Consider the following 23,355-nt stretch of genomic DNA (forward strand, 5'->3'; position numbering starts at 1 on the left):
CTGGGTTCACACTGCTGAGGGTGTTGCGTGAGCTGTGGGAAGAGGTTGGGTTGCTGTCTGGACTGGGCACGTTACGGGATCCTCCATTTGAACAGTCCAACTAGTAATAATTATGTGTAATTAAATGGAAAGACCTGTTTGTGATATACAAACTACACTGTTAGATATCATAAACAGACTATATACTAGATATTTATAGTTCTGTATCTCTTACTGCTGCAGTGGTCCACAATATGAAAAGACATCAAAGAAGTTACAGTTCATTACATTATTGCATAATTTGGTAATATTCTCTTCTGTAACTTTGGTATATATAAAAATGTGCAATGGCACATGGAGTTTTATATTTTATGACATTTGAGTGATTGGATTTGACGTGGATGAGAGTGTGAGGCAAAAATCACATCAAGCTTGGTATAACACCATGCAGTTCATCCAGGAACCTCACTGACATTTTCCTTAGGCAAAGAATCCACATTGTAATCTTCTTTCCTCTGACAGATTATTATGAACCCAAAACTGGCTGTAGTCAAAACATGGAACAAATCAGATAAGTATAACTTGAGGGTGATGTAAGACGTGTAGGGAGTTCTGGTAAATTTTGAATTTTTAAAGTGTTTCCATGTTCAACCTTTGCTTCAAATGTCTTAAATATTAAAAAAGGATAATGGAAATGTCCTCTTTTGAAATTGCCATGAGTGGTGATTCAACATTGTAAATTTCATATTATATTATGTACACACTCAATGGCTACCTAGTCTGTTTACAGAGGCAGCCTGCCTATGTAAAACCAAACAGGGCCTCTTTTATAGCGTCAGAATTTTGTCGGCATAGAACAGTAACACAGTGCAGCACCTGGAAAACTATCAAGATGGTTCTACAGCCCAGAATATGCACAAATTTAACCACCTAAATATTTATATAATTCGTGGACTCATCTCTGAATACAGCTTACAACAGCTTACAGCTTAAATTTACCCTTTCTAACCACCAAGGATGGTGTGAAACACCTTGATACCTCCTGAGACCTTCATACCTTTCCTTCTCTACCACTGATACATCCCATGCTGTACAGGATTCAGCACCTAGGCCACAAATTTCTGCTTGCGGTTCCAGTATGGCTGACAAGATCCTGGTACCTAATGCAGCTTTCACTAGTTATCAAAACACTCTGACACTCACACCTACTATTCATCTGCTATGGGGGATGCCTTTGTCTAATCAGAGGCTAGCCCAGTGGGTGGTCATAGTCATCACTTTGGATGACGCTCAGCTCTTACTGTGCCACGCAACTCTTCTTCAACATGGGCTCCAGACTTGGCCAGACAGAGGGTCTAGTTTTCACTGTCCATAAATTTAAGGTATGTCAATATGCAGATTCTACAATTTTAACCTCCCCATTCTATGTGAGTGTGGTGGTCATCTCTGAGCATCCTGCAGTGGAATGGTGAAACAGAACCCCAGATAACCTTCAGGTTTCCTTGTCACTGGACTATCCATTGTGACCATAAGCTTCTACAGAAAGCTGGCTGTATACTGGCAGTATTAAATCTGCATCAGTCATTACTTTATGATTTTGTGGGAAGCTCACGCATGAAGATTCTATATTAAAGATGTTTAATATAGAAATCATATAAACAGTTACATATTTATTAAGCATTATATATTTAGAGTACATATCATTTAGGTAGAGAAAATGATACATAAAGGAAAAGGTATCACAGTATTTATCATATTTATTTTTTATGTGTTTTATTTACATCTAAATTGATAAAGCTGGTTAGAACTTTAACAATCTTTGGTATTAAACATCCCTATTTTCCCAAGAGTCTCTACTTTGCATTGTCCTCAAATTTAAGATGGCTCAAAAGAGAATATTTAAATTGAAATGAACACACACTTAATCATCATTCATCTGTACTCTCAGAAATAAAGGTATCAAACTGTACATTTCCTTTTGTCACTGGAGTAAAACATCCTATTTTGTATATCTTTAGTATGTATCTTTCACTTTAAAATACATAAATGAACCGTAAGGACCACTGATTTACCTTTAAAACTTTCTCTCAAAAGCTAATTAAAAGAACACCACGTGTGCCTTTCCAAGTAAAAGATACACACTAAATACACAAAGGATGTATCCTTGAGAGTACCCCTTCAGCAACAAGGAAAAGTACAGTTTGTCTAAATGTCTGAACGTGTAAGCTACAAAAGAAACACTTTTTATTTCTAATTTTATATTTATTTCATGGAACCTTCGTTTCCACTCTTTTTTACCCAACATGAACGATCTGTTAAAGTTGCACAACACAACAACCAATATCTCTTTTTTCAAAGCCTGTTTGGTTGTTTAAAAAAACAAAATGACAGCACAACAGCACAAGCCACTTTACAGGAAGTTTACTTTTTGATTCACAGGAATGGGCAGCAATCTGAGAAAGGCTTTCATGTACTCTATTACATGAAGTAACAGTATCAATTCCAATAATCTATTGTTCATTGTGCTAACCAGCTATCCAGATGGCTAACCAGATTTTTATTTCATTTAGTTTTTTCTGCATTCTGCTACTCATTGATTTGGACACTTAAATCTAAAGGCAATACACTAGATTGTCTCTTTATTTGATCTCTTGAGATGATTGCTGTTTCTTTCATCATCGAGTCTTGCCTGTATTTGAGAGCATTCAAAAGCCAATCGGTTACACATTCATACTATTTTATTAACAATAAATCAGTGTGAATGTGTGGAAATTGATTTGCTACTGGGCTTTGATTTGATCATTTTCACACACAATAAAAAGTCACCAGGACAGTAAAAATCTCTAAAACAGATTTGTTTGGAATATCTCTCTATTTCTGAGCTCCAGAGATTGCCAAGTATTAGTGCTAAAAATAATCTTTAAAAAAGACTTGTTGATATCAGCTTTTTCCTCTCTGCCTATCTGTATCTATCTGTGCATTTCTCTCTCTACACGTACACACAGTGCTGACTGCTATTGTCCAAGAGGGCAAAGGTAAAGTGACATTTCCCACCAATTGGTAAAGTAATAAAAAAGGAAAGAGAAATTAAATATCTGAATTCCAAGAATGAATCAGAAGGCATCTCCCACAAGCAGTTCCTTCAGGTAGTTCACTTCAGTGTAACGCTAATTTAGCAAGATAAAAAAAAGAGATATTTTGAGCCAAGAGCACTTCACTGGAATAAATATATGAGAGCATTTGATGCATTTGAAGCATATCACACTACTAAATCCTGGGTATGTATTTAATTAATAATAATAATACTAATAATAATAAACCTCCTGTATTAACATAATACTGTATTGCACTAGCCACAGTACAGCTTTTTTTTTATTTATTAAGCTTTGCTATGAACCATACCGAGACAAACTAAATAAGCCACGGGCTGTATCTTATAGCATCATGGCTTTTTTTTAAGTTTGTTTTGAAGTCTTTCGTTTTCACCCTTCTTACCCGCCATGCACCATCTGTTAAACTTCACAATATGAATATGAATGCCGAGCATGAGTTTCTATTGCAAGAGACTGTCCATCTGTTTTCAAAAAAAATAAAAAATGGGAAAATAAAATCCTCTAAAAAATAACCTAAGGCGTTTCATGGGAACCTTAATTTTACTTTGATCACAAGTGGTATTTCACAGTTTTTTTTGCAGACTTGGTAATCTGAGACCTCCTGCAGATCAGCGACGCTTTTCATGTTCCCTTCCACCTGTTAAGTGCTTTTTTATCTGTCTCCTCCACAGGCACTTGAGAAAACCATTGGAAGTAAGCTCTGGTTTCTTCGGCTAATTTATTAGACCCTTTTGTTCCACTTACAGCTAGATGATTTTGACATAGTCCACTTTACTTGAAACTATGGGGCCGTTTACATGACAACGTTTTCAGCCAAAAACAGGAAACTTTTTATGCGTTTTGCCTGTTCGTTTACACGACAACAGCGTTTTGGGGACTGAAAACGCATATATTTTCAAAGTGCAAGTTTTTGAAAACACCGCCGTTATCGTCTCCATGTAAACACCCAATACGAGAATCTTTGAAAACGGTGACGTCATGCGCGTGCGTAGTACGTGTTAGGTATGTAGACATGCGCAGTACGTGTCTATTGTAAAGGCAAGCGCGAACAAACACACTCAACAATAGCGGAGTACATGGTAGTGTTGTTGCTGCTCAAGAGTTTGCTAACGCTTCTTCAGCAAAGTGTGGATTCACTTCACCAATATTACAACCAACAGCGGAGACGCATCATATACACACGACAAATTCTAAATACACATCAGCGCCGACGACATGTCTTAAAAAGGCGTTTTTACTCCCGCCCACAAAGAGCTAATCGTCATTTCCCTACAGGTACTGTTTACTAACAAGGTGAAAGCGCCAACTACTGGTCTGGCATACGCAATACAGCATTTTTGGCCGTTATTGCGGATATGTGTAAACGCGAATCGTTTTGAAAACTTTGTCGTGTATACATGAAACTTCTTGAAAACGCAAGAGAAAAACTTTTCAGATTTTGACTACATTGTTGTCGTGTAAACGTAGCCTATGTTTTGACATAGGCCACTCTGTGAAACTATATTCGAACCCCTTAGTTCAACAGCCATAATAGATGTTTATGAAACCAATGCTGAACAATCAACCAATGATTGAAATCACAACAGAATTATAATAGAATTATAAATTCATAATACTGACTACATTTCCTGTACATCCTTTCAGAAACATGAAATATGTCATTAGTGTTAATTTTTCCTAGTAAACTACACAGTTAGCATTTATTGGCAAATATGTCAAATTAACTGCCCATGCACAGGCTAGGTTCATGAACTAGCTAATAAAAACACCATTAACATGGTCATTAACACCATTAACAAGCAAATGTGGTATTTACTCATGAAACCCAGTGATCTGAGAAGACATTTCTCATGGAGGGGATTTGGATAGTGCTGACATCCTAAGTGTTAGAAACTGACAAGTCGTTGTCATAGATGGTGACGTGACAATAGGGGATGTAATGATTGCAATGCTGTGCTGATTACATGAGATCTTCATATGATATTCAGGATCTAATTGGGTCTTTGCACCTTGCTAGACTGACATGATTATTAACTACTATTAATACACACTTTAGCAAGTCTGATTATAGGATTCAGAAGAACCTGCTAAGATACTGCTTGGATAAGCACATAGCATGACGGGAGTTCATCACAAAAATGGAGTGGATATTGAATCCAGGATATTGAATCATTGAGTTAAATTATGATAAACAATAGCAAACCATGTGTCCATCTGCACTTCGATTACCAACCATACACTGAATACAAATTACATTTCCAGCTTCAGTTAGTTTTAGATGACACTGTTAACTAAAAATAAAGTAGTGCAAGAAATCAGTCCAAAATAATAAACCTGTGTATCATATATTATACTCTAATATATATATATATATATATATATATATATATATATATATATATATATATATATAAATAACAATGTACCAATTCTTAAAACACTCTTGTCTAGACAACTTGGAGACTTATTGATTCTGAAAGTGGGAGTGTTTCTGAGAGTGTAGCTGAATGATCGACCTTCCTTGCATCAAGGATGCTACGTCTATGGCAGGGAGGATTTTCCAGGCTGATAATGACTCAGGATCCAGGAGTTGAACCACAATGTTCAACTCCAGTCTCAGTGGTGCCTCTATCAGCTTGCATCCCGTACTCTAAACTAGCCGAGTGTGATTGGATAGTGATGGGCATCCTGTGGCTCTGAAAGTACAGTTTCACATAGCACTGGTCACAATGCAACAACAAATATAACTGCTAGAGGAATTCCTCTGAAACCGTGTTGGAGTGCAAAAAGTGATATGAAAACATTAAAGCAAAGGAAATTTAAAAAAGACTTTTCCCAGCATAGTCTCACACAATGTGATTGAATTTGGCGACTAGTGAATGTATTAGGAAGCTAAGCAATTCATCTGCAACCCTTACTGAATCCCAGAAGTATGTCCTGTTCTGTTGAGTTAATAAAAATCATAATCTTGATAGAGAAGGTCTTTTAAAGAGTGAAAATCATACTTCTTTATACTATCGTAATCACTTCATTTAGGTAAATTCTTTTGTAACACCAAATATGTTCTGCAGGTTTCAACTGATTCATGTAACCCGGTCTTCTTTATTTTTGAGATGGTTCCAATCTTTCTTCCGACACACACTCATCAAACTAATGAGCAAGAAATGTTTTTTTTTCTTCCTAGAAAAGCCTAATAGCACCAACATCCAAAGCAATACTGCATATGCATATCTTGCCTCCTGCATCTCCCCACTAGTGCATGTACAATAAAAAGACCTCGATGTGCATGAAACTGTAAACTAACATATCCGGTATGAAGGCCAAGCCCTTTCTTTGAGGTTCACCAAGAGGTACTGCTAGGAAATATGCTAATTTGCTCCAAGCTGAGTGGAGGACTCTCAGGTAAATATTCGAGTGCAACTCAGGAAGCCTTAGTCTAAAGCTTTCCTGTTGTTTCTCTTCTTATGCTCCATGTATTTACTCCTGTTATGCAGTACCCTTTGACTTCCCCTGTCAAAAAAATCCCATCCCTCATCTGGTTCAAAGTACAAGAGGCCTGTCTTAGTCATTTGTCAGTTTGTGAATAACTGAGATGGCATTTCACATAACAAGGCTCTAATGCTGGTGAGTTTTTGTCCAAGACTTTCAGTTAGCTCAGGTAATTAGAAGGCAGAACAAACCTAGAGAGCCAAAAGTCCTTGAGGCAGGGTTTCTATTCTGCTACTTTTCACCATTATCCATCAGTGGCTCAATGGAGCTGCCATAGCCATTACTGCAAACTATTGCCAAGCGGCCCTTCACTTGCACTGGCAGGCCAAAACACAAAAGAAAAAATAGAAACAAAACAAATAATACACTGAACTCATATTGACCTTTTTCTGCTGATCTGTGACCATCTTCAGAGGGCTGAAGTTGCGCTGCATTTTTTTTTTTTAACCTGGACACAGAAGCCAATTCTTTTCACCAACTAATGGACTGCTTACCAACTTTGTGTACTTCAAGAAGGTTTGTTAAAGCCAAAATTACTTTTACAAAAAGACAGAAACTAATTTTGCTACTTTGTTTTCAGACAAGTCAGTCTAGTCTCCATCTGGTCAGTTCATTTGTGAGCTAAAACTAATGGTATTAGTTTGGAAATTAGATTTTTTTTTTATTTGTTAAATTTCCAAACACTAATCCACCACGGATCAATTGAATTGATAACACCATTAAAAGAAGTAGATTATAATTCAGCTAAATGGGCAAAAAGATATTTGCGTATACTAGATGTGCAGAATCATGTTTTGGCCATCTAGAACCAAGCCCTTTTACAGTAACATTTTCAGTAACCACTTTATGCTGCTCAGGATTGTGGAGGATCTGGAAGCTATCCTGGGAACACTGGATGGGACCATGAACACACTCATTCACACCTAGGGGCAGCCAGTCCACCTATTAGCATATTTTTGGGAGGGGGTGGAAACCCACATGGACACACTTGTCTCTGGGGTGAAAAAAATCAATTCCTGGGCATTCTATACATGCAGATTATGTGTCTGGTCTATCACTTCATTTTTTTTAAACAGCTCAAAAGATAAGTAGATACTGAAGACACAACATACAAAGAAAGGAAACTCTGCTTCCTTTTGAACTGATATTTATGTTTCAACACTCTAGTCGGTTCATACTTTTCTTGGTGGCTTGATGCACTTGAAGCTATTCTACAGATTAATAAACTTGCACAGGTAACATGACAGATGAACTTTTCAGAATCAGGAACACACAGAAAGGTAGACACCCTGACAAAACTAAGCAAAATACAGTAATATGCTGCACACAGGATTATAGAAGTCTACTTGTAGTACATCAGTCCAAAAAGTTTGTAGTCCAAAATGTTGGCAAAAGACTTGCAGGCAACAGACTTGACAACCCAATATGATAGTCATCCCTTTGATGGGAATTCCAATACTAAATTGTTTTCTAAGCTAAATAGCTTATCATACTTTAATTGGGGTTAAATTATATTATCTGTCACTTTTTCATTGGGTTTCTGTGCAACTAGAACTTGCGACTGGGCATAACATTGGAGCTTTGACTTGCTCAGTAGTCTAGCCAATGAAATTTGAGTATAACACAGAAGTATGTGTACGTAGAAATGTGCAAAAAAAATAGAGTGATGCCTTAGGAACCTACTGTATTTGCAATGAATTTGGAATCAATCCTATGTTATATGCATAGCACTTTTAACAGCAGCCATTGTCACAAAGTAGCTATGCTGAAACCTGGATTTAGCTTTAGATCCCTAATGAGCACGCCAGAGGCGACAATGGTGAAGAAAATCTCCCTGAGATGACATGAGGAAGAAATCTTGAGAAGGAACCAGATTCAAAAGAAAACCTATCCTCTTCTGGGTAACACTGACTAGGGAGATAATTACACCACAGTATACAGCTGAAGAAGATGAATGATGGAAGGATCAGGCAGCACCTGAGCAGTTTTAACTGCTGCCTCTTACAAGTCCAGGCAGAGAAGCTGCATTTCTATCTTTCACACACACACACACACACACACACACACACACACACACACACAGAAAAGCCTTTGGTAAAGTGGCATTCCTGCAAGGTCAGTCAATGCTCAAGTAAAATGTGGATATGTAGCATCTGGGATGTAGTGACATTACTAAAGAAATGCTCAGACTTGGCTATGCATATGTAAAGAAAGACCTTTAGAGTCACTCCAAGAGCAAATTGAGATTATTTAATGCTAAAACAAGATCTCTGGCACATGTAAGCACAGAACGAGCATATGGTACACGCAATCTGTCCATGTCTCCAGCATCTTAGCTCAGCATCTGAGATGTATATTCTACAGATGGTTATACTATATGCACACATTTTTTTATGGAGCAACACATCACCTTTTACAACATACCTTGATCCAAAATCCAAAAATGCTAATGCAGCTAGCCAGGAATGGGCACTAATGGGGAAGCATGAAACATGTACTGTATATTTCTAACCAGTCTTAATACATTGTTAGCAACATCAGCATTTTGGCTGTGACATATTTCTTAACTTGATGCATAGTCAATGTCTACAAAAAAAAAAAAAGGTTCACCTTCTGGTCGTGGCTGTAGGCCAGAGCCCAGTCCTCTTGTGAAGGGTGAAAAAGTAGACTCAAGACGTAGAAACTGAGACGGTATTTCTGGTAGCTAGCACCCTCGTCAGAACTGATGAGGACACTACTTTCGAATTCCGGGTCTGTCAACACCATTACCTATCACAGATAAAAGACAGGATGGGAAAAAATATTTTAAAAAAATGATTGAAGGGTATTTATAGGGTTTTACCTGGCAGTTTGGTTCAACTACATACATTGCATTACTAAGGGATACTTTATTCTCCTTTGGTGTTTATTTATTTTTTCTATTTTTAAGTTTTTGCTGTAATATTGTCTGCCATATTGTTGGGAGATGGTGAGTTTGAATCTCGACAATGGTAGCCATTGTATGATGGGGAAAGCTGGCTAGTGGGTGGGAACTGTCAGATGACCAATTTGTGGGAAAAAAATTGGGGCAAAATTGCAAACTCTCAAATAAACCTGATTTTTATCAGATTCTATCTGCCAGCCAATCAATAACCAGGATGAATATGAAATATAAGTGGTCATGACTAGATTGATTTATTAAAAAGTGAGTGTACATGGTATTTGCTGATATTACAGTATGCACACACAAGACCTCTACATCATTTTTTAGCTAATATTAGCTGATGTCAGATGATAATAGCATTAAATATTATCAGCATTATAGCTACATGCAATGCGCTTAATAAACTGAACCTTCCAGTGAAACTGAGAGTGTGTGTGTCACTGTACAGTATCATGCACTGTATGTTCTAATGTGTTTTAAAATGAGTATATTAATAAATATTGGCCCATTAAAATATCTTGTTTAGAAATAATTTAAGATTTAGATAAGTTTGCATTTTAGATTTTAGAGACCATACTCCGAAAAAAAAAAGAAATCTTGATCATGATGTGGTCTTCACAGGCTTAAATTGCCTTCCTCTGCCAGGATTATACCATTTATTAGATATTAATGGCTTGCTCTGCTGGGATTATACCATTTATTAGATGTTAATGGCTTGCTCTGCTGGGATTATACCATTTATTAGTTAGTTAATGAGAATAAGAGATTGCTTAATCACTCAGCCAGAACTTTATAAAAAAAAAAAAAACAAAGAGTATATGAGTTTACAGAATAATAACGTGTTTGGAAGAGGTTCAAACTTTTATTTTCTAATTGTCTCAAACTATCAATTTGAGTAATCTTAAATTGTAATCTTTGTTGGGCTATAAATTTAAATTTCATTACTTTAGGGCTTTGCTATTTAGAATGTCAGATCTGATACCCCATATCTCAATCTTGATCTTCACCTAGATAGAACCTTGTAATACTTAGTAAGTTCACAACAATGGAAAACTAAAGAGAAAAATAAAGGAAGATCACAGGTAGGAGAGTGGACAATAATGTTTGTGAACACTTCATATCTGGAGTTTTCTGCCTGCTAGCTCACTCTAAAGAAACATAATTATGTAAGTTGTTTCATCTCCATGGGTTGCTTGTTTCATCTCCATGGGTAGCTTGTTTTGCTCCTTAATGAACCCACTCCCTTTACTTCGGCTCCTTGCATGTTCTTCCACGAAACTATTCTTGGTAAGGCCTTCAAAGCTCCTCCTCTCGTCCCCAGAGTCTAACCCTTTTCATAAGGTCACATCAAGCAATCCAAGTGGAGTTTGAATGACACTGATTTGGGATAAATGTCCATTGTCAAACTTATAAAACTTGCACTGAAGAGCAGAAGGAAACATTGATCTCTTGTGAACCCTTGTGAGTTGACGGGTTGCTTCTGATTCACTGTTGGTCTTTTCCATCAGTATGATTTGAATTTAGTTGATATTTAAAGTTTAAGCATGCATACTCTTTAAGAGAGCCACCACCACCATGATGGCTTCTATAGGAAAGGTTATTTCATGTGGAATTGATTCGATCTAGTGCAACCAACCTTGTTGTTCTGACAGAGTCACTCAGCTTATTCTAACAGCGAGAATGAAGGTTTTAATGAATTGTGCTGTCTGGGTTGGATGTGCAAAATTGATAAGCACACACCAAGCTTCATGAAGGCAAACTGAGAATGCCACTTACATCTTCTCAAGCAGGTAATATCAGCTTAGAATCATATAATATGGTGAAGGGAGACAGGGAGAAAAGGAGGAAGGAGAAGTTATGAAGTCGACAGTTACATTATGGATCATTACTTGCACAATAGAGCTGCTTGGTCTGCTTTAGGATATATGTATCATTAGTGACTCTCTTGCCAGAATAATAAACATATCTCAGGCTAATGAGGACCAAGCTGAAAAAATATGACTTAACTGCCTAATGTAACGGGTGAAGGTACGTAGATACCTAGCTTTAATTATAATTAAAGTATAGAAGCCAGACTGTCAGCCAGACTGTATTTCTCACTGCCTATTCAAGCTTTCCCCACTCAACCAGATTTGAATTGGAGAAAAAACGGGGTGCATTTGTCACTGACAAACATCCCACCCCTCTTTCCCCAAGCTTTAACTACGAATCCCTCCAGGCGGTGATTTAGATAAATTGTTTTTCATTAAGTGCCAATAAACAGCCAGGCGAATCGCAGCCAGGATTTGTGCATGCTGAGGTCCTTCCAATTTTACCATTCATTACAGGCTCGAGGAGATGGCACAGACCCCCCTCCCGGTTTCCACTATCTCCGTAGCTTGTCAGATGCAATTTGCCAGGTTTAAGGGGCTAATCTTTTTCTATAACATTGTTTTAAGCAAAAGCATTTACTATGGAAGGAAAATTACTTTTGACCTTGGATTCTTGAGGATGCTATTGGAGCTTTACTTAAGTGAGCCAGAGAACGAGGAGTCCTTCACGGAAGTTTGTCTTGCTACAAGGAGACAATTTTGCACTTGGTAATACATATTGGGGTCTCAGTACTTGACCCAGAGCTCTATGTAGGTCTGTAAAAAAAGAGCATAAAACGTAATGCAATTACTACAAGTTGTGCATTTTTCACTGGGTTCAAAATAATTTAAAACATTTTTGCAATGTCTGCTCAGGCGAGAATAACAGCACTGAGTCTCTTCCTGTACTGTTGAACGCCATTATCACAATGGTGGGATCTTGGTTCCACATGTTAAGCTCCTTTATATTCTTGGATTTGTGCATGTAGACTTCCATTTCTATGCTGATTTGTAAATATGTTTGGCTTCTCCTCTTACTGAAAACTCTATGGACAAGTTTGAACCTCCTGGCAGAGGCAGCCAGGTTTAGGCCTTAAATATCCTGGAGATTAGCAGAATTCATTATGCTTCACAAGAACACCTGAACCACCAGCCACAAAAGCTAAAAGCAAAAAGCTCCAAAGCAATCAATGATCCACCTTCAAATTTTACAGTGGGTATTGCAGTTATGCTCTTAGGTAGGACTTCTTTTGCAACATTTCCAAACCTTTCCAGTGAGCCTGTGCCCACTGTAGCCTCAGATTCCTGTTCTTGGCTGACAGGAGTGGAACCCGATGTGGTCTTCGATAGGCTGTTGTAGCCCATCTACCTCAAGGTTCGGCAGGTTGTGCATTCTGAGTTTCTCTTCTGCTCACCACAGTTGGAAAGAGTGCTTATTTGTGATACTGACACCTTCCTGTCAGCTCGAACCGGTCTGGCCATTCTCTTCTGACCTCTCTCAGAACCAGCAAAACTGATGCTTTTTGTATTTTTCCACCTCTATGTAAACCCTAGAGATTGTTTTGCAATAAAATCCCTAGAGATCAGCAGTTTCTGAAATACTCATTCCATTAAACATTTATGTTGCATTCCTAAAATTGATCCAAAAATCAGGATTTGACCTGGAGGCCAGACCACAAATCACAGAGAGAAGGCCCATATGTTGATGATTTTTATTTTTAAGTTACCTGCACACGATAGTAACGGAGAAAAGTGTCTTTGCGGGAACGAAAGGATTGATTAAGTGTGAGGGATAAACACTGAATGTTATTAGCAGAAGCTCTCAGCAGTAAAGTGCAACAGCTTAATCTATATCCTCTAAATACTGGTCCAAGGGGCAGAATGGTAAATACTAGTTCTACCTGCCTGGAGAAAAAAAAACCAGAAAGAAAAACTGAGTGTGGAATTAATCATGTTAGAAATGATCAATTGCCTTTGTTTAGAAAAGACGAACAGTCAAGTGGAATCAGAATAATGCTTGGTAGCGATGCCCTTTTTAACTTGTGTTCTTAGAGTACAAGAAATGAAAACCCTGAGTCTCTGTTCACATACTCCATCTTCAAAATGGTGCATTCTTAGGACCTCTCATATCTACTAGTTTTGGTTGATGCATTATGTGGAGAGCATTAATTACACCAACTGGAGCAAAATGACATATCCATTCATTTGCATGAATGTTGTGACGTAATCCTAAGTAAGTTCATCTAAAGTGAAAAGAATCTGATCTGGAGCCAATGGCCATTTTGTTATCAGGCACAGGAATCTTAAGAAGACTTAGCTCATATTTCTGCAGAACTACTCCCATGACTCTGTCCCAACCTGGCCTCAAAGTCAAGAGTATACTTCGTAAATCAAATGCTTTTCACAGCTCTTGTTAGTCTTTTCTAATTTAATTGCTGTCTTAGAGAGCTGAGTCTACACTAGCCCTCAGGGAGAGGCTTACAGGCTCATCTGAGATCGCGGGATGGCGGCCATGTTATTAGACACTACACACGCTCCTGCTGAAGCCTTAGTTCTCTTATTGGGCTGCCAGACCTCTCGTCACACATCTCCTGCTGTCTCTGTGATGAAAAGAGAGAGAGACGGAGAGAAAACCAGAGCAAGAAATTGGAGGCCAGTTCCAAGCTTTGGTAAAGTGTAGCAGCCTCGAGTAATGAGGTGAGAAGTAGAGATTACTGAGTTTTTGAATTATCCAGTTCTAGGCCATAAATTCAACAAAAAAGTTCTGCAAAGAAGATTTTATTCAGGATTTGACAATAGGACACTTGATTGGTGTCTTAACTTGCTGCCCTTCCTGTGTCAAACCAATTCCCTTTTAAAGAATGTCTATTGTGGTTTTTAAATCAAGAGTCAAAACATAGTTTTACAGATTAGCATTTTAATCTGCGTGACTGTGTCATGCATGTTTTTCCTCTTAGTAAGGTTTTATATGTGCATCGACGTCCCTGCTTTGTGCTTGACTGACAAGGAGGTCAGATAATGCTCATGAAAAGTTTATAATGTGTATGAAAGCTGGGAATTTTCCAGAAATTATGTGGAAGCTGCTTTATTGCAGTGGCAGCACTGTGGTGGAGCAGGTAGTATCGACACGTCGTAACTCCAGGGTCCAGGGTTTGATGCTGAGCTCTGGTACATGTCCATCATGTTCCTTTCTCTGTGTGGCTTTCCTGTGGGTAATCCAGTTTCCTCCCACTTTCCCAACCCGTTTGTAGCTAGGTAGGTGGGTAGGTTGATGGATCTTTGTCTGGGTGAGTGTTTTTATATATATATATATATATATAGAAGGGAAAATAGGTTCTAAACTGTGCCTAGGTGTGTATGTGTATGTGTGAGTTTGTGTGTGATTTTTCAGTAGACATCCCACCACTTCTTAATACCTTCATCCCACCAACTCAACCTATTCATCTGTGTAATTTCATTTTATTGAAAGAGCTTTGAAAGAAAAATGATAAGGGCCTAAACAAAGAAATTGAAATCCAGACTTGTTTGGATTTTATTTTTCCATAATTGAGTAAAATTCTAGTTCAGTTAAAACATACATTTCTTTTGTAGAAGACCATTTTTTATTATTATTATTATTATTATTATTATTTTACCCAGAGAGATATTCAGATTTGAATTTGAGGCTACAGTGGGCACAGGTTGACAGAACAGAATGAAGATTCAAAAAAAAAAAAAGAAGAAGAACCTTATCAAATTTTCAGCTGCCCAGTTTTGGTGAGCCTGTACCCACTGTAGTCTCTAATTCCTGGTCTTGGTTAACAGTAGTGAAACGTGATCTGGTCATCTGCAGTTGTAGCTCATCTGCCTCAAGGTTCGACATGTTGTCCATTCTGAAATGACTTTCTGCTCACCATGGTTGTAAAGAGTGGTTATTTGAGTTCCCCGTTTTCTATCAACTCCAACGAGTCTAGCCATTCTCTTGCATTTTTACAGTGTTATTGCCTGCTAACAGAATGGTCACTGTGAAAGCTGAGGTATCATATTATCACTCTGGGCAGCATGCCATCATGAGCCATCTCTGTTTGAGAAACAAATCATTAACCTTTGAGCTCATTACGGTTTGCAGACAGGTTTAAATGTTATTCGAAGGGAGCTTCGCCAGTCCATCAAACCCGCTGCTGGTGATTAGCCCACCCTTTAACCTTCCAAATCAATCTGGCCTTTCGTTTGATGAGACGAAAAGTTGGGCAATGGGTGTCTAATGTAATCACGCTCAGAACTAACAAAGCTAGTACTTTTTTTTGCTTGTTTGTTTTGGCTTAGGAATCAATAGTGTTGGGGAGGGATTTGAAATATTTTGTTAGAGCTTTTCACATTTCCAGCTACATTTAAGATGTAGGAATCATGACTCACTATCTGAATAAGTCCACATGAGAAAGAGTACATACATTGTTTCGGAAACAGAAAAAGACCCACTCACCTTCCTTTGGTTGGTGGGACAGACGTACAGGTAACTCAGGACTGTCTTCACTCCCACTTTGTCGTTCAGTCTCTCATAGGTGGTGCCATAGTCTGTCGATCTGAGGGACAGAAAAGCAGCATTTATCATCCTCTGGCCTAGTAGAAGCAGTAGTTTTTCCAAAAATTTTTTTTAAATGACTAATGATATTTACTCTCTGGTAACGTGGAAGCATGGCTGTTTTGTAAAGACACGAAGAGGCAATGTTGCTTCTCACTACATATACAGTGCCTACTGGACTGGAGCTACCATTCTGTCCTTCCAATTGTCACCCATCACCTGTATATGTACAACATACTTATACACAGGTCTCTGCCCGGATGACTCTGCACCCAGCCACAGGGCATGAGGCCTCATGAATGATTTGATAATTATTATGAAAATCATACGCTATCGCCTTTGCATTCACCAGAAAGTAAAGAAACACCTATGGGAGATGTCGGAGCAAAGTGTTAGACAGCTCTCTCCATCACCATCATCAAAACACTAATTGAAGGAATATGCTCTGAAAGAATGGTGTTCATTGTCCAGTACATTTCCAGAGATTTGTAGAATCTATGCCAAGTTGGATTGAAGCTGTTCTGGAGCCTCAAGGTTGACACCTTACTAAGAAACTTTATCCTGTTCTTTGTTTATCTGTTAGAATTCTGTTCTTTATATATTTGTTTTTAAAATGTTTTTAGCATTTTAGTGTCAACCTATACCCTGTGCCAATGTTTTGTTTTTTCTCAGCCATTCTCTATACTTTTTACATTTATCTCTCATGTACTTCTCTCTCAGTCCCCTCATGCTAGAATCAGGACATATGCTTGCATGTTGCATCACCTTGACTTTGCTCACACTCTCACATTTCGCCTCATATTCTGTCCCACAGCTTATTTTTGTTCTCAGTTTCTCCCATTTAGTTTCCTTAATGCTGCTGAGAACTAATCAGACAACCTGTTCTGAAAATCTGGGCTCAATTTGAGGCAAAATTGCAATTTTGACAGTGATAATTAATCTAATAAACATACCCTACTTAAAGTAGGAATATGTAACTTTTGGGGCTTTTGTGATTTGGAGACTTTATGTTTAAAAAAAAAGATATTGCAAGAAACTCACAAAAGAGTAAAAAAGTCACTTTTTTAACAAACAAAACCTACATACTGCAGCTTAAACAGGCTGCAGCTCTTGCAATTATGTGTCTTGTAGCTTAGTAAATAATAGTGTTTGTGAACTGGCTTCTAGTGTATAATTCCACAATTCTAGTCAAAAAAATCATGTTGATATGAGCCTAGTGAATCCAATAGTGCAGTCTTTTTTTTTTTTTCTAGGAGTCATAAACATACACACAAGTGCAAGTAAATTACTAAAATAAGCTGCACGCTGTGTGTAAATTGGGTGTGACTTTTTCTGTTACGCCCAATTTACACCGAGGGCCGGTCTTCGGAGCTGAAAACAACTGTGGAACAGCAAATAAAACTGAATAATGTAATAATTAAATGGCTATGGAAATGGATATTCGAGCTAAAAATTCAAAATTAATTTCTGAATTACGGTCTGATTTACTACTTTTTTAATGTCTGATCATTTTGTTTCACCTTTACAGATATCCACTGTGTTCTCTTTAAATATAAATACTGAGCATGTAAATGACCTTTGCTCCATTGAGTATAAAATGCTTCCCACGTTATGAGTTTATGACTTCTCAAGTGAGAAAGATTAAATTTTATACAGGGGGCCTCACACATAACTGAATGAGTCCAGTTTATCTGCACACTTACGATGTATTAATAATTCATGTCTTCCCTTTGACTGAGTTAAAACTAAGGTAATAGGTAATACAAAAAACATGTGGAGAGCACTGGGATCATGAATAATGTACGAGTTGAATGCAACTATTAAACAATATGATCCAACCAGGAATCCACAATTTATTTATATTTATCTGTCAGTTGCTATTAAATAAGATGTAGTGGATATAGGCAGCTCTGAAACAGATACAGGAGGGTCCAAACGTCTCAGACTATTCTCTAGAGCTAGTAGAACATTAATATTTATTACTATGAATTCCATTTTCACTGCTTGAGTAACCCACCTATGGGATATTGCTTTTGTATATGCCCTTTGCTTCATTATCTGAAATTGTTACTGTATAATACCATATTATTTAGCCTGATAATTGCTCATTTAATACAGTATAGTGTTGTTGCTGCTACTTTCAGTTAACATTCATTCATCTTCAGTAACTACTTTTCCTGGTCAGGGTCAAAGTGAATCTGGAGCCTATTCCAGGAACACTGGGCACTGCTTTGGGAATATACCCTGGATAGGACACCAGTCCACTGCAGGGCACCATGCACACACACATTCACACACTCATTCACACACTTGTGCACTCCTACAGGCAATTTACAGTTGTTACACCTACATGATCTGTGTAACTGCAAAAATGAGGAATGATAATAGGCAGGTATAGTTAATAAATAGTGCAGAGACAGCTGGTAATAATGGATTAGCAAGGCTAAGCCCCGCCCTGTCTTTCCTTTTTGGCATCAACATATTATTTGCTGTCAACAAATGTCTTAAGGAGTATTATTTTGGACTGTTGTGGAAGCAAGCACAAGAGCACCACCAGTGGTCAAAAGAAAAATAAACAAAATGGTATGAAGGCGCAAGGTTGGGGCTGATTTTTTTCTAGCCCAGACTGTAAATTCATCAGTGACAGTCGTACCAAGGGGTTTCACAGAGCAAAACACCCTCTAGATTTGATCATCATTTAGGCTAATATTTTTCAGCCTGCTGTGCTGACATATCTGTACCAACATGATTGAATAGGCCGCATGCAAAATACAGTCATGGGTTTAATGAATGAGAATAAGGTGGATTCTTTGTTTTCCCTTGTGTTTGGAGGAGAAACTAAAAGTAACTAGACTAAGCATATATAGTCCAATCAAAGTACAAATTACACAAAAAGACAGTGTGTATGTGTAATAGTTTCCCCACATTATTCTTTTTATGCCATCAATAAGATATTGTAATGTAATGAATTGCTGAACTCTAATAGTTTCACTGCTGAGCTAGTGAGAGATTAGATTGCAGCCACCCAACTAACATCACGACTGGCTGTCACTAAAATACAGTAAATACTTAGCGCTCCTAAGGTAGCTCACTTTTATGGGAAAGAAATAAACTGTTGGTTTTTAGCCACTGCCAATTTCTTCCTACCCCATTATATACAGTAGATCTCCCTATCCATGGACAGTGATGGATAACTTCCTCTAAGGCTTGTGAAGTCACTGCTGCACTCGCGATATCATAAGTTGACAGAAAGTGCTTGAAGGAGAGCCCTAACTACCCTATTAGCCAAAGTTCTGTGATTCACTAGCATAGCTAATTAACAGATGGGAAAGGAAATAAAGCCACCTTTTCCATCTAGAGATCAGGGCCAATTGGACTCCTAATCAGTGAGAGCTACGGCATCATCAGGATACAAGCTTGTAATCTCCAAATGATAGAACGGAACTCTAGACAGCTGCACCACTCACAGGCCTAATTTTGCAAAACGCAACTTGACAAACATAGCTGAAATAAAAATATCTGTGCAATCTTTAATCCCACTGTATATCTACATGCTTGTTCACTGTTCACTCTTGCACTTCCTGTACTACTGTACTTCCTGTACTGTTGTATGACCCTTACATTTACCCATAAAGGAAGCAATCCAAAATAAGGCACTTTATAACACATTATAACTTTACTTTCTTTTTTATTCTTCAACTTTTTCTTCCTATCGTTTTTTTTTTTCTTCACACGAGCCATGGCCATCATGCATTCCAACAAAATTACAGTATGATCTTTTTCATTCTCGAGAGCCTCTGAGATGGCCCGCAATGATCACAGAGCACCATCAGAAGCGGGGAAAGTTACTTCCTCTGAATATTTGAGTGAGGCAAGAAAAAAAGCAATTGAAGAAAAAGGTCCAATCCAATCCAATCCAATGAGGATATGCAGGCATTCAGAGTGCACTGTGGACGGAATCAAATCTGCTTTCATGTCTTGTCTGAGGAATAGGCTCTTGACAGCTTAGTGATAATGTTCAGAATTTCACTAGCGTTTTTCATGTAATACTCGGAGCTCTGATGCCCTGCCCGCTGCCTGAAAGATTCAGAAGTTCATTATGTTTTATTATCCATTTCCATTACAATTTTGTTATTTCATTACTCTGTTTTATTGGCTGTTGCACAGTTGTTTCTTGTCAAAAGACTGAATTTGGTAACAGGACAGCAGTGTAAACTTTTTCTGAACACAAAAGTCATTAAAGCGCTATTGGGATGCTATAAAAATTGTAGACTACCTGATGAAAAAAGAAATTCTACCTGCTTAAATCACTTTATTACAATAGCAACTCATTAATTGCTTGAAAAACACCATATATCATTAGAACAACTCGAGAAATGTTAATACACTAATCTTTCAGCATTTACTGTATATAGCCTCCACTAAAATGCTCAACTGATGCAGTGCTAGAGTGAAGTTATGAGCAAGCTTTATGAACATCTTCGCTGCTTTTCCCAAGGGCAAACAATTTAATTGATCCCTGTCTTACTGCAACTCGAATGAGGTCTTAATTGTGTATGTTTTGATGCTGAAAGAAAGATTCAGTCGTCTTCCCAAAGATACAGCATGATGAATAAAAATCGGGGGGATATTCCATTGTTTTTGTCCAGATCTCCTTCATCACTAGTTGAAATGATGAAACTGAGTCTCAGAAATCTGCAGACATGAATGTATATGCATCTCATTAAGGTTTTTTACTCAAAAGGAAAAAAGTTATACAAGACACTTTTGCTCTAATTGTTGCACTATGTTTCATGGTCTCTTCTACTTTGCTTTTGATATACTAGTTTTTTATCTGAAAAATCATTTCTTATAAAACAACTTCTCACTGAAGCGTTAACTTGGCAACTAGATCTTGGGAAAGGATTAGACTAGATTTTATTTCTCTCCTTTAAGCAAATGATCTTTAAGATGTAGAGGCTTATTTGTGTCTTCCACTACATTTTCTTACTCTCAAATTTGTTTAGTTTAGACAGTTTGAACATCATATCTTCACAAAATCCTTGAAGAGACCAAACTAAAATTACATGTCTGTCAAAGTGTCAGTGCAGTAACTTAGTCATTTTCAAACAGTTTTCCAATGCACCCATATTTGATACTTGATCATTCTGCTGCTAGAATGTTTAGGTTTGTTACTCAATGTCTAATCAATTTGTATCAGATATGTCTTGGGACACTTATTTTAACAAATAATGTATATGGGCTGCACTGCTTCAAGGACAGCTTTGAAAAATAACCCTGTGATGTTCTAGTCTTCTATATTCTTGTTAATATTTTTGTTTGTCACATTTTGTGCACAGTATTTTTGGAGCTATTGCAGCCTAGGTCTTCTGAGAAAGTAAAAAGAAACATATCTGTATGATTTAGACAGTTGAAAATATGAACCAATTGTTCATGCCACTTAACATGTTTGAACATGCGCCTCCATGTCCTTCAGCCAAACCTCACTATGGGCCAGGTTGTGACCCAGAAGTAAAACCTGAAAAATCCGACAATATTCCAGCTAGACTAAGAAGCTAATGACAATGGGAAGCGCAAAACATGCCAACCTGCCTACATCCCCGCCAATGTTACACTTTATCAGTCTCCTACAATGTGTCCCTCTTCCCATTCAGGCTTCTCCAGCCATTCAGTTCCAGTCTGGTTGGAATGGTCCACAGGGACCTGGATGCCATTGTCTTAATTTCACCTGCTACTGTGTTTTGATGAGATTGGGAGAAATGCGTTTGGGGAACACAGATGAATGAAAAGGGAAATGACTATTGTTCAGAGATTTGAAATTCCAACAAATATCCAATATCTAATGCAGTGTCCATGTTCTCCTGCCTAGTTTATTTTCTTAGCCGGACTGTAAAAGAAGGACTGTAGTAGACTTAGTAATTCTGTAAAGCTTGTGATGTAAATAAAGTGCAAGTTTTTTCCTTGTAATTGTTACTGTATTAAATACAAATACATAAATATCTTTGAATAAAGAAATTTAAACTTAAACTTAAACTGAACTGTATGCATGGCAGATGAGTGCTCGGTCAGCTTATCTTTCAGGCCATGAGCACATTTCCTTTACAGAAGAGTGCACTAAATAAAAAAAAAAAAAAAGTTACTATTTTAATGCTAAATAAATTAAAAATTAAAAAATATAAAAAATAAATTACGTCCCATACATATATTAAGATTTCATGACCTATCTTATGGCTTCTTTAAGTTCCATCTTATAGGCTTCTGAACAGTCATGGTGGTAACCATATTGTTAAATGAAATCAAATTTGCAGTGATTAATGTGATAATTACAACTCAGACTATTCATGGTGCAATATATTGGCAATATACAGTGTTAGACTCCTAGACATTCAAATGTTTATTTTAATTTTTGCCATTCTCTCATTCATATATCATCATATTAGTCCTCTTTTGTGTATCTCTCTTTTTTTTTTAAATTGCCTCTTTCTTTTATATCGTATTACATTTGACAGCAAAAAGAAAAAAGCTATCTCCTTCTTTGAAAGAACGGGACTTGTGTAATTTATACGGTATTGAAAAACTCTCTCTGATGCTTCTATTCATGTGCATTTTGCTGCTAATTAGTATGTTATGTTTACATTTACAGCATTTATTATTACTGTATATTGTAATATATCTTTGCACCTTTTTCCACACAAAAACCGTGTACTGGTCGGCGCTTCACTGTCCTTTACTGTGTCTATTGTCCTGTTTAGTAATTGTTGTACTGCTGTTTGCACACGTGCACTTTATGTAGTCCTGTGTACGTCTTTGTAGTCTTATTTCATTCTGTGTAGTCTCATGCTCGTCTGTGGAGGAACATGGTTTCATGGTCCTGGAGGAACGTAGTTTCATTTCACCGTGTACTGTACCAGCTGTATATAGTTGATATGACAATAAAGCCACTTGAACTTCAACTTGAAGAAAAACCTGGCAACCTCGGAGGCATCAACTACACACAAGTAATTTGCACATTTTGAATGAAGAGGCCAGAAAACTGACTTGTGTAGCTGCATAACCGCACTCTGAATACGTACAAATCTCCCAGAGTAAGTATTGAGGTAACATTTAGACTTAAGCCACCAACTTAACTCGTCAACTCTGAATATGCCTTATGTAGTACATTTCAGGCATTTCAGCCATGCCCAAGGCTCAGGTAACAGCTTTGACCACAATGGACTAATAGCATGATTTTACTTTTACAACTACAAATATAATAATTTTGATTGTAAACTTTTCTATTGCTTAGGTATGAAAGTACAATCAAATATTTTTAGGTATTCAGGCTCCCACACACACTAGACAGGACAAGACCATGGCTATCACCTTCTCTAAGACTAGCGCCTTTCTATAAAAAACAAACAGACAAATACAACAAAATAATACATACTACACGTCCTACAC

General features: G+C 37.5%; 1 protein-coding gene across 1 annotated transcript in view; it reads right to left on the reverse strand.

Moving 5' to 3' along the window:
• sorcs3a (sortilin related VPS10 domain containing receptor 3a) overlaps positions 1-23,355 on the reverse strand; it is a 244,440-nt gene that overhangs the window by 90,903 nt on the left and 130,182 nt on the right. The window contains exons 3-4 of the mRNA XM_053229891.1: positions 15,817-15,916; positions 9,192-9,350 (exon numbers count right to left, since the gene is read on the reverse strand). Coding sequence (XP_053085866.1) covers positions 9,192-9,350; positions 15,817-15,916 — 259 coding nt within the window. The remainder of the gene's footprint in view (positions 1-9,191; positions 9,351-15,816; positions 15,917-23,355) is intronic.

This window comes from Pangasianodon hypophthalmus, chromosome 26 (assembly GCF_027358585.1).
Source record: "Pangasianodon hypophthalmus isolate fPanHyp1 chromosome 26, fPanHyp1.pri, whole genome shotgun sequence".
Classification (NCBI taxonomy): Eukaryota; Metazoa; Chordata; class Actinopteri; order Siluriformes; family Pangasiidae; genus Pangasianodon; species Pangasianodon hypophthalmus.